At 39.7% G+C, this 17,925-nt stretch overlaps 2 protein-coding genes across 2 annotated transcripts in view; both read right to left on the bottom strand.

Moving 5' to 3' along the window:
- The window catches only part of GUCA1C (guanylate cyclase activator 1C), a 36,152-nt gene extending 21,984 nt beyond the window's left edge, over positions 1-14,168 (bottom strand). The window contains exon 1 of the mRNA XM_007057536.3: positions 13,965-14,168. Coding sequence (XP_007057598.3) covers positions 13,965-14,168 — 204 coding nt within the window. The remainder of the gene's footprint in view (positions 1-13,964) is intronic.
- A 2,653-nt stretch (positions 14,169-16,821) lies between these two features.
- The window catches only part of MORC1 (MORC family CW-type zinc finger 1), a 96,372-nt gene continuing 95,268 nt past the window's right edge, over positions 16,822-17,925 (bottom strand). Inside the window, exon 28 of the mRNA XM_043538504.1 lies at positions 16,822-17,667. Within this exon, the coding sequence (XP_043394439.1) occupies positions 17,497-17,667 (171 nt within the window). The 3' untranslated portion in view covers positions 16,822-17,496. The remainder of the gene's footprint in view (positions 17,668-17,925) is intronic.

Below are 17,925 nucleotides of genomic sequence, written 5' to 3'. Positions count from 1 at the left end.
AACTTAATTAACAAGATACTCACCTGTCTTGTATCATAATGCTCACCCAAAATCCTTACACCACTTTATAGCTAGGGTTGCCTGTGATCCTCCTTTCATGAAAAAGCATGCTGTCAGCTTGCCTCCTAGGTGAAGATACTAGTGTGTTCCTTTGCACATCAAGATAAAATAGAACAATCCTTGGTCTTTATTCATAAACAGGGGACTCCGCTCCCTGCTTTTTTTTTCCCCCATTCTGTAGATTTCCTCTTTTATCAGTTTCACAATCTCTTATTTAGTCTTTGGCTAAGTAGGCAAACAGTGTGTGGAATAAAAAAACCCAATACACAAGAGGCCTGACAGGGAGATAGGTGTCTGTTACCTCTTGCCTGAAAGAAACATGTCCGAGGTATGTCACCTCTCAGTGACTTGACTTAACTCCCGGACCTTAAAAATATATAGATTTCAGTATAGATACATAGCTTCTTAAATACTACCCATACATACATTTCACAATTATTGTGGCAACCAGGGAGCAACTGGCTCTCTGTAGTGACCCTCACATGCCACCCTTCCATGAACTATTATGCAGATATCCAACCGCAGGTCCCTGTAAAACCCTGTGCACCCCGTGTCCTCTGCCAGTTGCACCAAGGGGGTCCCTGAGTTACACTTAGCCACCATAGTCAAAAGAAAGCACTGAACCACTCTCACTTAGACTGGAAGGAGTGAAGCATGCTTGACAAAGGCAGGGTGGTTCTCTAGGGATGAGCAGGAATCATACTCTAGAGTTTTGAGTGGGAGTAGACTTAAAGCTTGACAATTCTAACAGATATGATTTTGTTCCCCAGATGGGAGAAAAAGAGCAACTGTGTTGTGGTGCTCAGAATTTATTTTTAGAATGGTGGTGCAGTCAGTCAGGCAAATTTTTAGTACTTATACATTGCCATGAAGTGAACCTTGGGCAAAAATGCCTGCCTTAGGGAGCTCCAACAGTGCAAGTGACAATACACAAAGAGTATATTGGAAAAAATTACAAAAAAATGAAAGATTTTTCATTACATTTGACATTGTCCCATTTCATTTTGGTAGTGAAAAGCATGATAAAAAAAGGGTTTTCCTGGAATAAGGTAAGGGGTAAAGTAAAAACACACACACTTTCCCCACTTATTTCCTTTCACTTCTTAAAAAACCGGTTTCCCAGTGAAAAAAATTGGGAAAAGTTAAAAAAAACTGGGATTTTTGCACATTTTCAAAATGATAATTTTCAACCAACTTTGAATTGGTAAAACTTTTTGTTTTGAAATTAAAAATGGAAACATTAGAAATTTTTTCCCACAAAATGTTTGTCGTCAAAACCACATTTCTCAATACCAAAAATCACACACACACACACACACTATATATATAAATAAAATTGGACCAGCTTTCATTTTTACAGTGCCTAAATAAATGGGGTCCAATCTTGGTTGAGCCTTCTAGGAAATATTGTTATATAAATTTACAAATAATTAGTAATAGATTAGAACAGCCCACAATCTGAATCTGATCACTCCCTTTATTGCTACGAAGATGGAAACAAACTTTGTGTTGAGTTTCAGGAGCTGAACAAGAAAACGGGGATTAAAAAAGGAAGATTTCCACTTTTTCCACAAAAAACAAACAATTTATGGAGAAGACTGGAGCTGTTTTTTTTCTTTCCTTCCAGAAACTGGATGTCTTGACAAAACAACTTTTTCTGGGACACAAAGCAGCAAGATTTGTTCTTTCAATGCATTTTGACAGTTACTGCCTTCTTGATATTGCCTTTCAGAATACATTGAGCACTGGATCTTGGGAGTGAAAGTGTACATTGATAACTGGATGTGGGAGGGCAGTGCTCTTGAATATTAACTGCAGAAAGTACTGGAAATTGTAAGAAGAAGCAGCAACCTTAACCTGAATAAATCCAAGAGTCGATTTCTAATAATTGAAAGAAATTGAGAGAAATTGGTCACACAGGGAATACGTTTCACTATTTTAAGAGTTAGATGATTTTGAACATACAGACACCTGAAGATAAAGGAAATTCAGGCTCAGATTAACAAACAGAGTAATCCATTTGTAGGTGCCCAATTTGACATGTGAAAAGGGCCTGATTTTCAGTGCTGAACATGCACCCTGGTCCCAGCCAGGACATCACCCATTAACAAAAGATGAGCTGTCAAGAGTGCATGCTTTGTTTGATGACACAACCAGGCATTGGCACCAGAAGGATTGCAAGAAGTATGTATGGGGAGGATAATATGGTGGGAGGGGGGCAGAAGCAACCCAGATAGCCAAATTTAAGTGGTGTTGCAACCCCGTGCACCAGGAAGGAGCAACCTGGCCAATTCTGAGAGAATGGTGCTACAACCTGGGCACAGGGTCGCAACGCCATTCATATTTGGCCTAGTCACCCCTCATCATGCAAACAGGGAAGGGGTTCCACCATTGTGCCACCCCTTCATTGTGCCAAGTTAAGGTGCTCAAAAGTCGGGGGCAAAGTGAGCAATGGTATCTCCAGGGCACATGCTACCAGATTATCTGGCACACACACTAAGAATGTGAGACTATGGAAAAAACATCATGTGTTAGATCATCAGGAATATGGTATGAAATGGAAGGAGAAATAACCAAGGATGACATGTTTCAAGCAATAATACAAGCTACAATTAATGGATGGAGAAGTTAACCCTTCTCACCTGAATTTTAACAGTATAAAAGAGCTGCTTATGACTTTGGGAGCACTAGTATTGAAAAACCATAGGAACAAGAAGTCAGGTGTGGAAAGGATAAATGCAAAGTGCCTTCAGATGATTACAGCAGAAAGTCAGAGAAATCATTCTGGCCACAGATCAAAGAGGAAGCAAGTGAGGAGACTTCCTGAGATACAGAGAAGCTCAGTGGAAAGAACCCATGCCCTTGGGAGTCCTCACTGATGTTGGGAACACAGCCACATGATCATTCATAATGGACTGTTCCCACAACTTCTCAGAAGTAGACACGCTGGAAGATTCCACAGTTTCATATGTGACAATGTTAAATCTCAGTTCCTGGACTTTTATGATAATATTCATAACTTTCAGCAGACATGCAGCCCTAGATACACCTAGAAATGAACAGATTAGAAGTACATACACTGAGGGACTTGATCAAAAAGCAATTTATTTAAGAGAACATCAATACTTAGCTCTTCTCAACAGAGCAACACTACTGCAATGTGAAAAGTCACCAGCAAAATTTCTAGCAGACTTACCATAATCAAAGGTTTCAGAGTAGCAGCCGTGTTAGTCTGTATTCGCAAAAAGAACAGGAGTACTTGTGGCACCTTAGAGACTAACCAATTTATTTGAGCAAAAGCTTTCGTGAGCTACAGCATCCGATGAAGTGAGCTGTAGCTCACGAAAGCTTTTGCTCAAATAAATTGGTTAGTCTCTAAGGTGCCACAAGTACTCCTTTTCTTTTTGCATAATCAAAGGGTAACACAACTTGTTTTTGAGACCGGTTAACGGACATCTCCAAACACTGAACAAAGTCACAACAGATGCACAGGATGTTTACCACATTTTAAAAAAAGATATCTAGAATATGACAGGAAGGTTGTGTGTGTGTGTGTTATAAGATGAATTCTAGGTTATTTTTCTCACCTTAACAAGAAAATAGCTAAAGTTCACCAGAAAGCATATTTGCCTCTGGAGCCTGGGGACCTAGCTGACAGTACAATGATATAACCAGCCAGAGTGTGCTTAGCCAAACCATTATACAATACGATTACAAAGAAATCTTCTAAAGCTTAGGTCTGTACCTGCTGTTATGGGGAAGTCCATTACAGATTGAGATAGTTTTTTTTAAACCATCCTGAAAAGTGTAATAGAAAAATCTGATTATACAATTCTTTAGGGAGTTGAAATCTATGGAAAGGACGTAATTCTCTAATAGAGTTTATAGGTTATTAGAGTAGTTTCTATAGAATCCAATTAAATATTTGTAGAACATAGACTGGTTTAATTTCTATTGCATTCCACAGGATTTTCTATAAAGATGAACTAAATGTTAAGGATCCTTTGAATATGGGGCTGAAACAATGTAACCAGTCCCTTCAAAGCTGACAATTCATAATTTACTAATAAGCTGCCTTGTAATAACCAAGTGTTGCAGACCAAAGATGTGAGTTACTTTACATACAAGATAAGTTTATGTAGCATCACTTGGGCACAATAAACTGATTCGGGGGGGGGGGGGGGGAAGAGGAATGATTTTTGTTGGTTTGTTCTCAGCCTAGCAGAGATTGTGTGCGTATAGATACATAGACATACACTCTGTCTCTCTCTATTTTAAATATGAGAGTGAATGGTGGTGTTATTGCCAGCTGCAGTAAGAAAGATGATGGTCAGTGTTGCTCCTATATATTTCTCTTCTCACTCTAGATTTTTGTATAAAATCTGCTTAATTTATTGATACAAAAGCTTTTATTACTGCTTTACCATGCAAACAACATGGCTATTGGAGAGCAAGATCTGTTTTTTTTCATGAAACAAAAAAAAAAGTCAAAGTTTTAATATCAGAAACTTCATACACGTTTCTCAACTTCAGTGGCTTGCACCCAACTAGAATTCAAACACAAGCCCTGCCCCTAAAGAGCTAATGTAAACATCTTATGAAACAGAGATAATACAAGCCAGTTAAAAATATAACCTAAGTGAGATTACCTTCAATACAGAGTTTTAAACCAGAAAGGTTTTGTAACATGTTTAAGTCAAAGCTAACAGGGATACTTAAAAGATTGTTTCTTCAAGCTCCCAAGGATGTGATTCTATCCAGTAGGTTTTTTCCACTGATAGCTAAGGCAACTACTCGCAAAAATATGTTAGCATATCCTCAAACTGGTTGTCTTTAAACTGTATGGTAACTCTTAATGACACACAAAAGTCTAATCCCTAAATGGTTGTAACTAATGGCTACAGTGCATGTTGTAACTAAGAAGGAAAAGGTCAGGAATTAATGGGCATGTGTGATGCGAGGAAGAGCTCAGACCTCAAAGCTGTGGGTGAGTGGAGCCTTTTCTAAACCAAAGTTCTGTTGGACTCCCTCCTGATGTGCTTCCTGAATAGTGCTCAGAACCCAATTTCTTTGACTTTTAGTCTTCTAACACTGATGGATTTAAATAAATCCAACGCTCTGCCCTGCTTTTATTCCAGGTCTCAGACATACAGTGGTGCTTGTATGTTACCTCCATCATAATTTGCATATACAGCTTTGTATAGGACATACACAAAAAGTGCTACATCGTTTAAAGGGATCCTGAAACATATATTAAATTGTACTGGAATGGTATTTCATTTACTTAGCAATCACTAAAAAGCCTGGAAACAGCAGCTAAAATATATGGGGAAAATGGATTTTGTAGTTCAGTAAAGGACTGTCCCACCCCTATGGAGAGACTGCAACAGTACACAATAGCTGATAGTATAACTGATGGGAAAAGGTGGTGGTTTTATGGAATGCAATGGGGGCTAAAATTTATAATTTTCTGTAGTTTAACAGCTTCTATTAAACCCATAAAGCATTCACTGAGACTGAAGCAATTCTACAAAAATCACTTATCCCCAACGCCACCGGTGATAGCACATTACTGCTTTTATACACAGGAAAAAAATACAAAATAATAAAAAAAAAAATAACTCCTGACTGCGTGGCTGGATTAAGGAAATATAAGAGAACACCGCCAGTTGTGAGAAAGTTTAAATAATGATCAGGTTGAAATCAGGTTGTGTATGGAAAACAAAATGAAGCAATCCAAAAACTGCCATCACCAGAGGCTGATGTGGCCCTAAAACGAGCATTAGAAATTGCTGGATCAGTGGTGACAGCTAATGATTAATAGATTCACAGATTCCAAGGCCACAATGGACCATTGTGCTCATCTAGTCTGACCTCCTGTGTAACACAGACCATTAAACTTCCCCAAATTCACAGAACAAATCTTTAAAAGATAATCCAATCTTGATTTAAAAATTGCCAGAGATGGGAATAGACCCTGACCCTCAGTAAATTGTTCCAATCGCTAATTACTCTCAGTTAAAAAATTACATCTTGTTTCCAGTCTGAATTTGTCTAGCTTCCACTTCCAGCTATTGGATCATGTTGCACCTTTCCCGGCTAGACTGAAGAGCTCATTATCAAATATTTGTTCCCCACATAGGTACTTATAAACTGTAATCAAGTCACCCTGTAACCATCGCTTTGTTAAACTAAACATATTGAGCACCTTGAGTCTATCGCTATGAGGCAGGTTTTCTAATCCTTTAACCATTCTCATGTCTCTTTTCTCTGAGCCCTCTGCCATTTATCAACATCCTTCTTAAATTGTGGGCACCAGAACTGGACACATTGTTCCAGCAGTGCTAAAACCTCTCTACTCCTACTCAAGATCTGTTAACCAAGTATTTGTATTGCAATGTTCCTTCTGATTTTGATCATTCTTCTGGATGGGCAGGGGGGAAAATTCCCATGCCAGGGTTCACAAGTTCAGAGCAAACATTTTCAAAGTTATAAAGCAAAACTGAGGCATTTTCTTATAGCATGGAATACTGGCATTGCAAGTGAGATTGATGCATGCGGCAACTTAGAAGCATTTCATAGAGTCTAAACACTAAATACATTTTTATAAGGCTAATGCCTATTTGGAGCAAAACTAACATACAGGTGAACTGATCTGGTCTCCAGCTATGATTTTGCCAGCTATATTTCTGATTGGAAGGGGTGGATCTGAGCTGATGTTGCCTGCTTCTTTCAGTGACTGCCTGGACAACAAAAGTGTTTGGTGAGAGGTGTGAATAAAAATTCTGTTCCCCACACTGGCACAAACTATTTCTTTCCTGTCCTCTTTGGAGTGGGGGGTGCATGAAGCTGGAGTATGCCAGACCACCTTGCCAAGTTTTAAGATGACTTCATTAATGGGGAGTGGCACTCAATGCTCTGCAAAATGTTGAGGAGTTTGTAGTGCATAGCAACCCTTCTTACTAGGTCTTGGAATTGCAAAAGACACAAAAAAATCCCCAATCCTCCACTCTACCCTCCAAGGATTTGACACCTCAGAATGCAACAATTTGGTGACTCCAAATGTTGGTGTCAGGGCAGCCATCCGGATCGCCCATCACTAGGGCTGGCCCTTGTGAAGGGCCAATTCGCTCTACTCCAGTAGCCTGAAGCTCTTTCTTCAGATAATGTAGACTTGTAACTGGACCTGTTCTCTAGATTCTCACCCTAAAATAGGAAACTCTCCAAATTCTTAACACAAAGGTCAGATACTTTCCCCAGAGCTGTAATGTTAGTGTGTCTAACAAAACACACTGGGAGGGACAAGCTTGTGAACAATCACATGATTGTTCTCCCAAAGACCCTTTCCTTGGTTTACAAATGTAGCTTTTCCTAGAAAAGAAACCAATTAAAGAAAGACAGATTTAACAATGGCAGGCTAATGTTCAATACTAGAACCAATGTAATACTTAGAACGCTGTGGTACTTATCTTCCTGAAAAAATGCCGAAGCAATCTGCACCCCAAATGCAAACTGTACACAGATCACGTCATCCACTACGGAGATGTAGCCACCTCTATTGTAAAATATGGCAGCTTTGCAACAGGGCACAGTAACACTGTATAACAACTCTTCGGGTAGAAAACTAGGGGAGTTGTTCAGGTGGCAGAATTCATCACCTGACCTTAAAATTGAGCCAGAATACCACTTATAAGTACTCTATGCAGAAGTACAGGCCTGGGGATCTTTAATAACCTCAAGTCATTAGGGTATCAGTTTTAGGTCTCCTCCGAAAATACTCTATAGCCCAAGAGTAGAGTTTCTTTCCTGGCTGCAGTAATAGACCGAGAACGAGAGCACAAGAAGATGCACTTTCTGCGGATTGCTTTTTTTTCTTCTCATTCTGCTGAACAGTAAGCGATAAGATTGTAAACACCAATTTCCTGAGCTGCAGACTCTGGGCATCTCCATCACTGCAGACCTTTAAGGGCACTGCAATCTTTTGTGTATGCTTTAGATTAAGAAGAGGAAAAAAAAAAAAAAGAGCGTGAGCTGTACAATGCTGAGAGTTAAGGCTCCGATGTTGCATGGGGCTGACCAACTTCCATGAGGCGCTGAGTGCCCTTAAATCTATAGGGCCACAAGCTATTTCGTCAGTGAAAGTCAGAAGTGTCCAGAAGTGCATTAAATGCCAACATTTTAATAATGCAAGTTAATGAATTATGGGCATTGACTAGAACTGTGGACCTGCAACTTTTAACCTGTGATTGAATTAGAAATTTAACTGCTGTGCAACTTATGAGAAAAGTAACCTGAACAGCAATGAATCTAGATACTCCTGAAGACCTATGAAACTATTCAGAGAGCTATGAAGCCTCAAGATGTTTCTTTAAAAGCGCTCACAAATGACCTATAGACGGCTGGCAGCTTTCTCCTTAGAATATCCCCCTGATAGCAGGTGTTTATTCTGCTGAGAAAGAATTAAGAGGTTTCTGCCAACCAAGGCAAGTAGGAGGCTTGTTAATCCATCTCGACAGAAGGGAGATATAAAGAGGACCTGGAGTGTGCGCTGAACAGTGATGAAGTAGGATCCTTTGGATCAGCTAATCACCGGGAAAAGACTTGAGTTGAACTTGGTTCATTTTTTGTTAGTCAAACAAAACTCCAGAAAGCAAACACATTGTGATTGTATGGTGTGTGGACTTGGCTTTAGAAAGTATTTGGAAAGGTACCTAACTCACATAACCCTTACACATTTAAGAATTTCTTCCCTGTTTGAAGTCACTAGATTCAGACTGTCCCTGGATTTCAGGGCCTTGGGATAAAAGGGGGCTAGTTGGTGAAAAACTAGGCTTAATTTCTCATCTCTGGATAGCAAGAAGATGCTCTACCATACAATCAGAGGTGAAAGTAAGCTGGTACGCCCCGGTATGGTGTACCAGCAAGAACCGGTGCGCCGTACTGGAGTGGATCGGCTTCCCCAGGCACAATTTAAAGGGCCTGCAGCTCCCAGCAGTGGCTGGAGCCCCTGGCCCTTTAAATTGCTGCCAGAGCCCCACTGCCGGAGCCCTGGGGTAGTGGCGGGGCTGGGACAGCGATTTAAAGGGCCTGGGGCGGTAGCGGCGGCCGAGCCCTGGGCCCTTTAAATCGTCCCCGGAGCCCCACTGCCACTTCCCCAGGGCTCTGGCAGGCTCCGGGGACGATTTAAAGGGCCCAGGGCGGTAGTGGCGGTCGGAGCCCCGTCCCTGGAACCCTGCTGCCAGAGTCCTGGGGAAGTGGCTGCGGGGCTCCAGGGACGATTTAAAGGGCCCAGGGCTCCGGCCGCCGCTACCACCCAGGGCCCTTAAAACGCTGCCAGAGGCCCCGGCTGCCGCTGTTACCCTGGGGAGGGGGAAGGAGGCACTTGCCGGTACAGGGTGGGCAGGGTTTCAGAAATACCAAAACTTTCACACCAATGTTTTGGTGTTTCCAAAATGAAATATTGCAGATTTCCACTTCCATGAAGTTATTTGAATTTTTGGATTTTCATTCTGTTTCAGGGTGAACTCCCCCCCCCGCACCCCTCCTCCCAAAAAATTTCAATTCCTTTTCATAGAAATTGGCAGCCCATTTTCTGGTTACTATGAAATACCTTAACATGCCAAACTTTCAGAAATTCCTATTATAATTCAGGATCTTCTTACTATGCAGCCTTGGGATGCATCAGGCGAGGTATTTCCAGGAGAGGTAAGGAGGTTTTAGTACACTTATACAAGGCACTGGTGAGACCTCACCTGGAATACTGTGTGCAGTTCTGATCTCCCATGTTTAAGAAGGATGAATTCAAACTGGAACAGGTACAGAGAAGGGCTACTAGGATGATCCGAGGAATGGAAAACTTGTCTTATGAAAGGAGACTCAAGGAGCTTGACTGGTTTAGCCTAACCAAAAGAAGGTTGAGGGGAGATATGATTGCTCTCTATAAATATATCAGAGGGATAAATACCAGAGAGGGAGAGGAATTATTTAAGCTCAGTACCAATGTGGACACAAGAACAAATGGATATAAACTGGCCATCGGGAAGTTTAGACTAGAAATTAGACAAAGGTTTCTAACCATCAGAGGAGTGAAGTTCTGGAATAGCCTTCCAAGGGAAGCAGTGGGGGCAAAAGACCTATCTGGCTTTAAGATTAAACTCGATAAGTTTATGGAGGAGATGGTATGATGGGATAACATGATTTTATTATTAATTAATTAATTGATCTTTAACTATTCATACTAATTAATTAATTGATCTTTAACTATTCATGGTAAATAGGCCCAATGGCCTGTGATGGGATGTTAGATGGGGTGGGATCTGAGTTACTACAGAGAATTCTTTCCTGGGTATCTGGCTGGTGAATCTTGCCCACATGCTCAGGGTTCAGCTGATCGCCATATTTGGGGTCAGGAAGGAATTTTCCTCCAGGGCAGATTGGAAGAGGCCCTGGAGTTTTTTCGCCTTCCTCTGTAGCATGGGGCACGGGTCACTTGCTGGAGGATTCTCTGCTCCTTGAAGTCTTTAAACCATGGTTTGCGGACTTCAATAGCTCAGACATAGGTGAGAGGTTTATCGCAGGAGTGGGTGGATGAGATTCTGTGGCCTGTCTTGTGCAGGAGGTCAGACTAGATGATCATAATGGTCCCTTCTGACCTTAATATCTATGAATCTGTGTAAAGGCCGAAGCCTTTTTTGAATATTGGTAATCCCTTGGCTGAATTATTTCTGGTTGCAATGAGTTTCACAGGCACATTGGGTTTGGTATATGTGTTCATTCTATCAATTTCAAATTTTTGGCCTTTGTATTTTATTGTAAAGGAGAGAAGATATTCCTCATACAATTACACTATTAAGATATGGACTACACTAATAAAATTGAAGAAACTCTGCTTTATTATATCCTCTCTGAAAAGAAATAAATAAAAATCTCAAAATAAAGCCTTATAGATTTTTAAACTTCTTCAATAATCTGAAAAAAATATCGGTCATATACTGGTTTTAGTTAATGTCAAAAATGGCTAAAAAATCCTTACAATGGAATTGTATGCATTACTGTAACTTGAGAATATAAATTCAAACAGTTTGTCTAATCATCTCATCAGATGTCTTCAAAACCTGTGTGACAGTGAAATTGTGTCTTTAAAATATCCTTACCTTTAGATAAAGCATACGTAGTTCTTTGATATTCTATATAAACTGCTCAAATATGACCCACAGAAGATTGAAAAGAGTTAGTGCAGTAGACAGATGTTACCCTTAAACTATAAAAACTGTAAGTGGAACTTCTTTGACTTTTTCCTCTATGCTTTGAAGAAATTCCAAACACAGAACATTGTGTTTGGCAGTATTTTTATACTATACCATTTTGCTACTTAGAACTTTAAGAAACTTTACAACACATCGCTTCTTGATCAAAGACACTATTCTAGCGCTTATGTATCAGTGACAATACATACAAGACAACCCCTGCTGTCTACAAACTGAGTTATAAATTCTCCTTTCAACATTTTGGGCCAAATCCTGAGCAGGTATAAATTGGCTTAGCTCTTTTGAAATAAATGGAGTTATATTTATTCACATCGCTGAGGATGTGGCCTTCACTTGCTAAGAGAGAGGCATATTTGTACCACTGGAGATAAAAAATGGATATTCTCTTCAGCTATGAAGGTTAAATATCAAGGTTGAAGTCTTTTTGCCTTTGCACCACATGAAAAGGTTTTTAGTACAACGTGAAGTTTAAGCACCTTCACATGGTTGTAAATATTTCAGGGTCAAAGCACTCCTTTTCTTTGAGGGTGTATTTTCCCGAGACTTATCTGACTGAATTTGCCCTTAGTGAGAGAATTTTTGCTATGAGCTTATTTTCACTTCAAATATTTTCACAGGCTTTACTTTGATATACTCTTCACAGGCAGAAGGCACTTACTGTACTATATCTATCTATCTATCTCTTTGGCAGCTACAGTTGCCTGCTTCTCTCATGAATTACTTCATTGCTAAGTTATTACTTTTGTCACAAGTTGCCAATACATTCTGGATGATCAAGTACACAGTGATTATAGAGCTACTGAGAAAATCTGAACCAGGCCATAAAAACCCAGCACATCTCACTGTAGAATGGCTCAACTGCTAACACATAATTTGTTTTGTCTAAATTAAGTTTATCTCCTGATACCAGACTGCAAGCCTGGCTCAGCAGATAACATATTTTACCACAAGAAAGTTATATATTTCACATCAGAGCAAAACAGAAATGGTTCGAACCTCAAGTTGAGAGCTTCCATGACCCCCAAGCATGGGGCCCTGAGTTGCCACAGACCCTCTCTCCATATTCGAAGCAGTCAACTCTCAATCCCTCCCCTGAACTAAAGGGGAGGGAAACTGAGCTGTAGTTAACTTCTTGTTCAGAGATCAGGTAGTATACCTAGATTCTGTAACCCTAAATATATGTAGTATACCTAGATTCTGTAACCCTAAATATATGTAGTGATCTCCAATGACAAATGAACGTAATATAAATAGCAAATGTCCATACTACTTAGTTCATTTGTGACAAAGCAAAATATTCGATTATATACACCGCAGAGTCTTGTGTTATAGCAACCAGAAGTACTCAGAATACATAAACATAGATTAAAGCACAATAATTTCTCAATATTAAAAAAACCTAAACAACTGTTAGAGCAAATTAATATTAATGTTACCAGTATACGATTTTATCACATGACTAGCTAAAACTTTACATTAGCTCTCTAGTAATCCCTGGGCCATTAGGCACAATGTAACATCACACACATCACATGCACAAACACCCCAAATCTCTATTATTTTAAAAATGCTCTTACTTCATTATGAATATAAGTTTAAATTTAGTGTATGTTAGAGAAAGGGATTTTCTAAAGTTTAAACCAAGATGGGATTAATGCTCCTTGTCTGGACCTTGGATCACCAAATGTAATCCCTGCTGGAATCCCTGATACGAAGCACTAATGCATTTTGCTTTACTAGTAAAGCAGTCATTACAAGCTCACTGGGTTCATTGGGACAGAAAGAGAATGTCCGAATGCTTTTTCCAGGGGTGTGTGAGCCTGGATGAGGCCACTGAATCTTTCTGCTGAAGAGTGCCTTTGAATTCATTGATGTGAAGTTGCTAGTTGGAGCCCAAGCCTGCTCTCATTTCAGTCAACAGCCAAAACCTGAGTGACTTCAGTGGGAGTAGGATTAGGCAATATTTCAAGGTGCTTCCTAGACCCAGGAGAAAATTAAGAAGGTGAGCTCTTTTGGATGTGGATCCTATGATTAGAGGGAACCTGTATGAAGCACAGAATTAACAAGAGCAGCAGGCAGTGATGCAGGTAACATCCGCTGTACAACCACACTGCAATATCAAACATTGAGGAGTTGGGGGAAAAATAAAAGTCCTTAAGGGCAGCTGGAACCATCTCTGGAGAAGGACCATTTGATTCATTTCAAACTAAAACTTACAACACACTTAGCATCGTGAAGCAATGTTTCATTCAATGAACAGTATATTTAATAGTTCTTCATAAGCTCTGATATATGTGGACGGAGACAAACAACTACTCTTTTTCAAGTAGATTTATGGGGAAAAAATCTCCACTGTCTAACACACTCTAAAAACAGCCTTAGAAATTCAGTCTTCAGTGACTAGATTTGATTCAGAAAGTACTATAAGGATTGTACACAGACATTTTTCAAAAAGGCAAACTCTCGTGAAAGTTCAGCGTTAGCTTCTGGCTACTTAAATATACTCACATGGAGTTTCTTGCTATCTCTGAACCACAGGTCTAAATGACCAGTGTGACCAGAACATTGAGCTATACCATTCGATGCAGCAAGTTACACGGCTTTAACAAAGCCAGGTAGTTAAGTGGAAAGCCTTACCTTATTCATGTCAAAAGTGTGAAATACTTGTTCAACGTACTTGTTTGCATCTTGAGTAAGACCTTGCAGACCTAGAACATGTTTAAATTCATGAAGACAAAGCTGTCCAGATGGGCACTCCTTCATAAATTTTGTGTACCAGTGATGGATTTCCATGGCATTAATATCATCTGCTGATGCACTGGCACCCATAGTGTCAAACATTCCAAGTACCCTTTTTCAGTACTTATTCATCCAAATGCTTATGCTGCTTAGCTCTTGTGGCTTGCCGACAATGATCATTTAAACACTAACTCGGCATCTAGGAGCTACTGTAAACCTCTTACAGGTCTCCACAGATAGAAGTTAAGTAAATATAGCATCCTAGTGAGATTACCTTCAGTGCCCAGCTTAAATGCAGAAGGGTTTTATCAGTTGATGATACTCTTTCCTCCCACTCAATGCTCATGGTGCTGGGACATACTGTACAATGAGGAGAGACTGGCCAGATTTTGATTTCACATCAAGGTTTATGGAGTTAAACCAATGTAAAAAGGGTGTGTATGAGGTGAGATTCAGGCATTTTGAAAAAGTTGTAGAACAGTTGTTTCAATATTTCACAGGAATAGGGGTGTGTCAGGCGTAGTTTCTCACTAAACTCTGGGGCCCAGCTGTCCTGTTGCATACACAGGGGCTTTGCATGTGAGGAAATGGCATAAGTTGGTTCACTTACCATTTACTGTCAGCTCATACCATCTTGTTGACCATAAGAACATAAGACTGGCCATACTAGGTCAGACCAATAGTCTACCTAGCCCAGTATCCTGTCTTCTGACAGTGGCCAATGCCAGATGCCCCAGAGTGAATAAACAGAACAGGCAATCATCAAGTGATCCATCCCCTGTTGTTCTGGCAAACAGAGGCTAGGGATACCATCCCTGCCCATTCTGGCTAATAGCCATTGATGGACCTATCCTCCATGAACTTATCTGGTTCTCTCCCTGTTATGGTCTTGGCCTTCATAACATCCTCTGGCAAAGAGTTCCACAGGTTGACTGTGGGTTGTGTGAAGAAATACTTCCTTTCATTTGTTTTAAACCTGCTGCCTATTAATTTCATTTGGTGACCCCCTAGTTCTTGGGTTATGAAGAGTAAATAACACTTCCTTATTTACTTTCTCCATACCAGTCTTGATTTTATAGACTTCTATCATATCCCCCCCTTTGTTGTCTCTTTTCCAAGCTGAAAAATCTCACTCTTATTAATCTCTCCTGTTCCATACCCCTAATAATTTTCTTTGCCCTTTTCTCTACCTTTTCCAATTCCAATATATCTTTTTTGAGATAGGGAGACCATATGTGCACACAGTATTCAAGATGTGGACGTACCATGGATTTATACAGAGGCAATATGATATTTTCTGTCATATTATTTATCCCTTTCCTAATGATTCCCAAGATTCTGTTAGATGTTTTGACTGCACATTGAGTGGATGTTTTCAGATAACTATCCAACACTGCAGCATACTATTGCCCCTTATGTTAATGCTGAGCTGTATCCCCTTTCACTTCCCACTATGCGCTACACAGAGACAAGGCCACACAGGAAAAGACCTATCACTGAACATGTTGAAGCATCAAGAGCTGCTCCTCTGGATCTCGCTGCATGGGACTTGGACCGTAACAGCAAGTACCAGGCTTTTAAATATATATACTACAAGAGTGAAATGAATAGTTTGCACTTAAATAGCAACTTCCACTGAAGCATCTGAACCCACTTATTGTACCCACTCTTGGATATCTGAAAACACTTTGGACAACTACCTCCAACACATATAATTGTTCACTGCCTTTTTTTTTTTTTTAAATCTTTCTTACCCATGCGGCTCTTTACATAATTTTGGTGAGCAGTTATAGACTAAACCTGTTATATGAGATGACTTAAGACAAACTCTGACAAAGAACAAACAGCAATTGTACGCTACGCACAAAGACCTAAATGGTCATTTACATTTGTAGTACTTATTATGTGGTAGTAGTTAATGGTTTAACGTCTCAGCAGCCAAAACTGATTAAGATAGTTTAGCTATTTAGGCATGACCTATACAGTAACTCTCAAAGGTAATTCAAAAAGTGTGTCAAAATGGAGGGAACAGAGTAGTGCAAGAGAAAAAGGTGGTGTATCTGTCTCATTCTGCAGGGCTGAACACAAATGCAGATGTCCTTCAAATTCCTGTACAACTGCACAAACTATACAGGCCTAATTTTCAAGAGGGCTCAGGCCCAGCCTCCTTTCGCAGATGGCTATATTTTCTAGCACATGATGTACCCATACGAAACAAGGTTGCTCTTTCAAAAATTTGGCCTCAAGCCTGCAAAGGAATTGCACTCTACTGTAGAGGTGATGTGACCATATCTGACCTTAAGTTTATAAAACAGATTAAAAGGAGAACATACTTAATCTCTGCAGAAGTGAGGAGGGACAAGTGGGTAGGCATACAATTTAAAGCAAACTGGACTAATTGTAGTTAATTTTTTTTTGAAGAACAAGGACGTGCCAGCGTAGACTGGAAAATTCTTCCTCAGTAGTACGTTTGCCATAGTGTCCAAAATTAATGCTGAGTATTAAGATGAGAGACATTGTTATTATTTAACTCTGTGGACTCTATGCTTGGTTTTGTAACACTCTGAGCTTTTCATTTAAGTTCCATAAGACAAATAAAGTGCTGGAGCATTATAACTAAGTAAAAACCAGAAGTCCAAGCATATCTCAGTAGCCAAATGTTTCTTGAAAGTATGTACTAGTCTGGTTTGTGTAAGATGTATAGACAGGACTTCAAAAACAAGTTCCATTACAAACTAGCTTTCATTAAAAACATTTTTCAAATAATCCCAATAGATCAAATGCTGAACTCTTTTCTTGGGCTCCATTCCTTCAATGGGACTCTATATGGGTGCAGCAGTCTACCAATATGCTATCAGATGCAGGGTTGAGGCTGGAGTTTGCAACTCAAGCAAGCTCCCATTGACTTCTGTACTAAGGAGTTTCTCTGTGTAATGCCTGAAAAAAGTAGACTAAATACTGAACAGCCAGAAACATTCCCTTCGTAAATATAAATAAATTAGCCAAAGGTTTGCAAGCTCTGTAGAACAACTGTATTTGTCACATCCAGTAATCGGAAACATGTAACAAAGATACTCTAAAATAACATTTTTAAAGTCTTATCTTCATTGACTAAACGTAAATCTTCAATAATATCTATTACTACAAAGTACTAACATATGGTACACAGGTCGGTCTGTATCTATGAAGTTACTACATCAAACAAATGGAAGTAGTGTTTATAGCTCAAAGGTAAAACAAAACATCTTCTCAAGAGCATAATGCACAAAAATTCAAAGGAGAAGCTGACAGGGTCAATTTCTCAAAAGCATGAGCCATGATAATTTTCTTTGTTAACAGTTTCCATTCATATTATGTTAAGATTAATTTTCCAATGTATTTCTAAAAGTTGTGATAGTATAAATGTATGAGCAGCGGAGACCAAGCCACCTCAGTTCTTGAAAACATCCACAATTTCTTCACATGGCACGACAGGTTCTCCTAACTCTGCTGTGTTTGTATTTACAATGGGTAAACTTACAATGCCAGATTGGCACCTGTCTTGTTTAAGGAGCTCTTCGAGATAGCCATCAATTTGTTTTAAGTCATCTACATGGTCACCCTAAAAAACAAACATGCATGGATCTATAAGCACTTTGCAATAATTTAAAATAATATTTACAAGGATACTAACAAATATAGCTATGTTTACCCAGCCCTAAGAGCACACACTCTAAAATAGATAACGCAAACTGAAAAAAACCAAACAAAAAAAAACCACAGTTGAGGAGACGGAGCGTGTGTGGCAATTAGTGACTGGAAGGGAGGAGGGATTGCTTGTAGAGGCAGGTAAGCAAGGATCTGGGAGAAAAGACAGCCT

Source organism: Chelonia mydas, chromosome 1, assembly GCF_015237465.2.
Source record: "Chelonia mydas isolate rCheMyd1 chromosome 1, rCheMyd1.pri.v2, whole genome shotgun sequence".
In the NCBI taxonomy this organism is placed as follows: domain Eukaryota; kingdom Metazoa; phylum Chordata; order Testudines; family Cheloniidae; genus Chelonia; species Chelonia mydas.
This window is presented reverse-complemented; position numbering and strand designations above follow the sequence as displayed.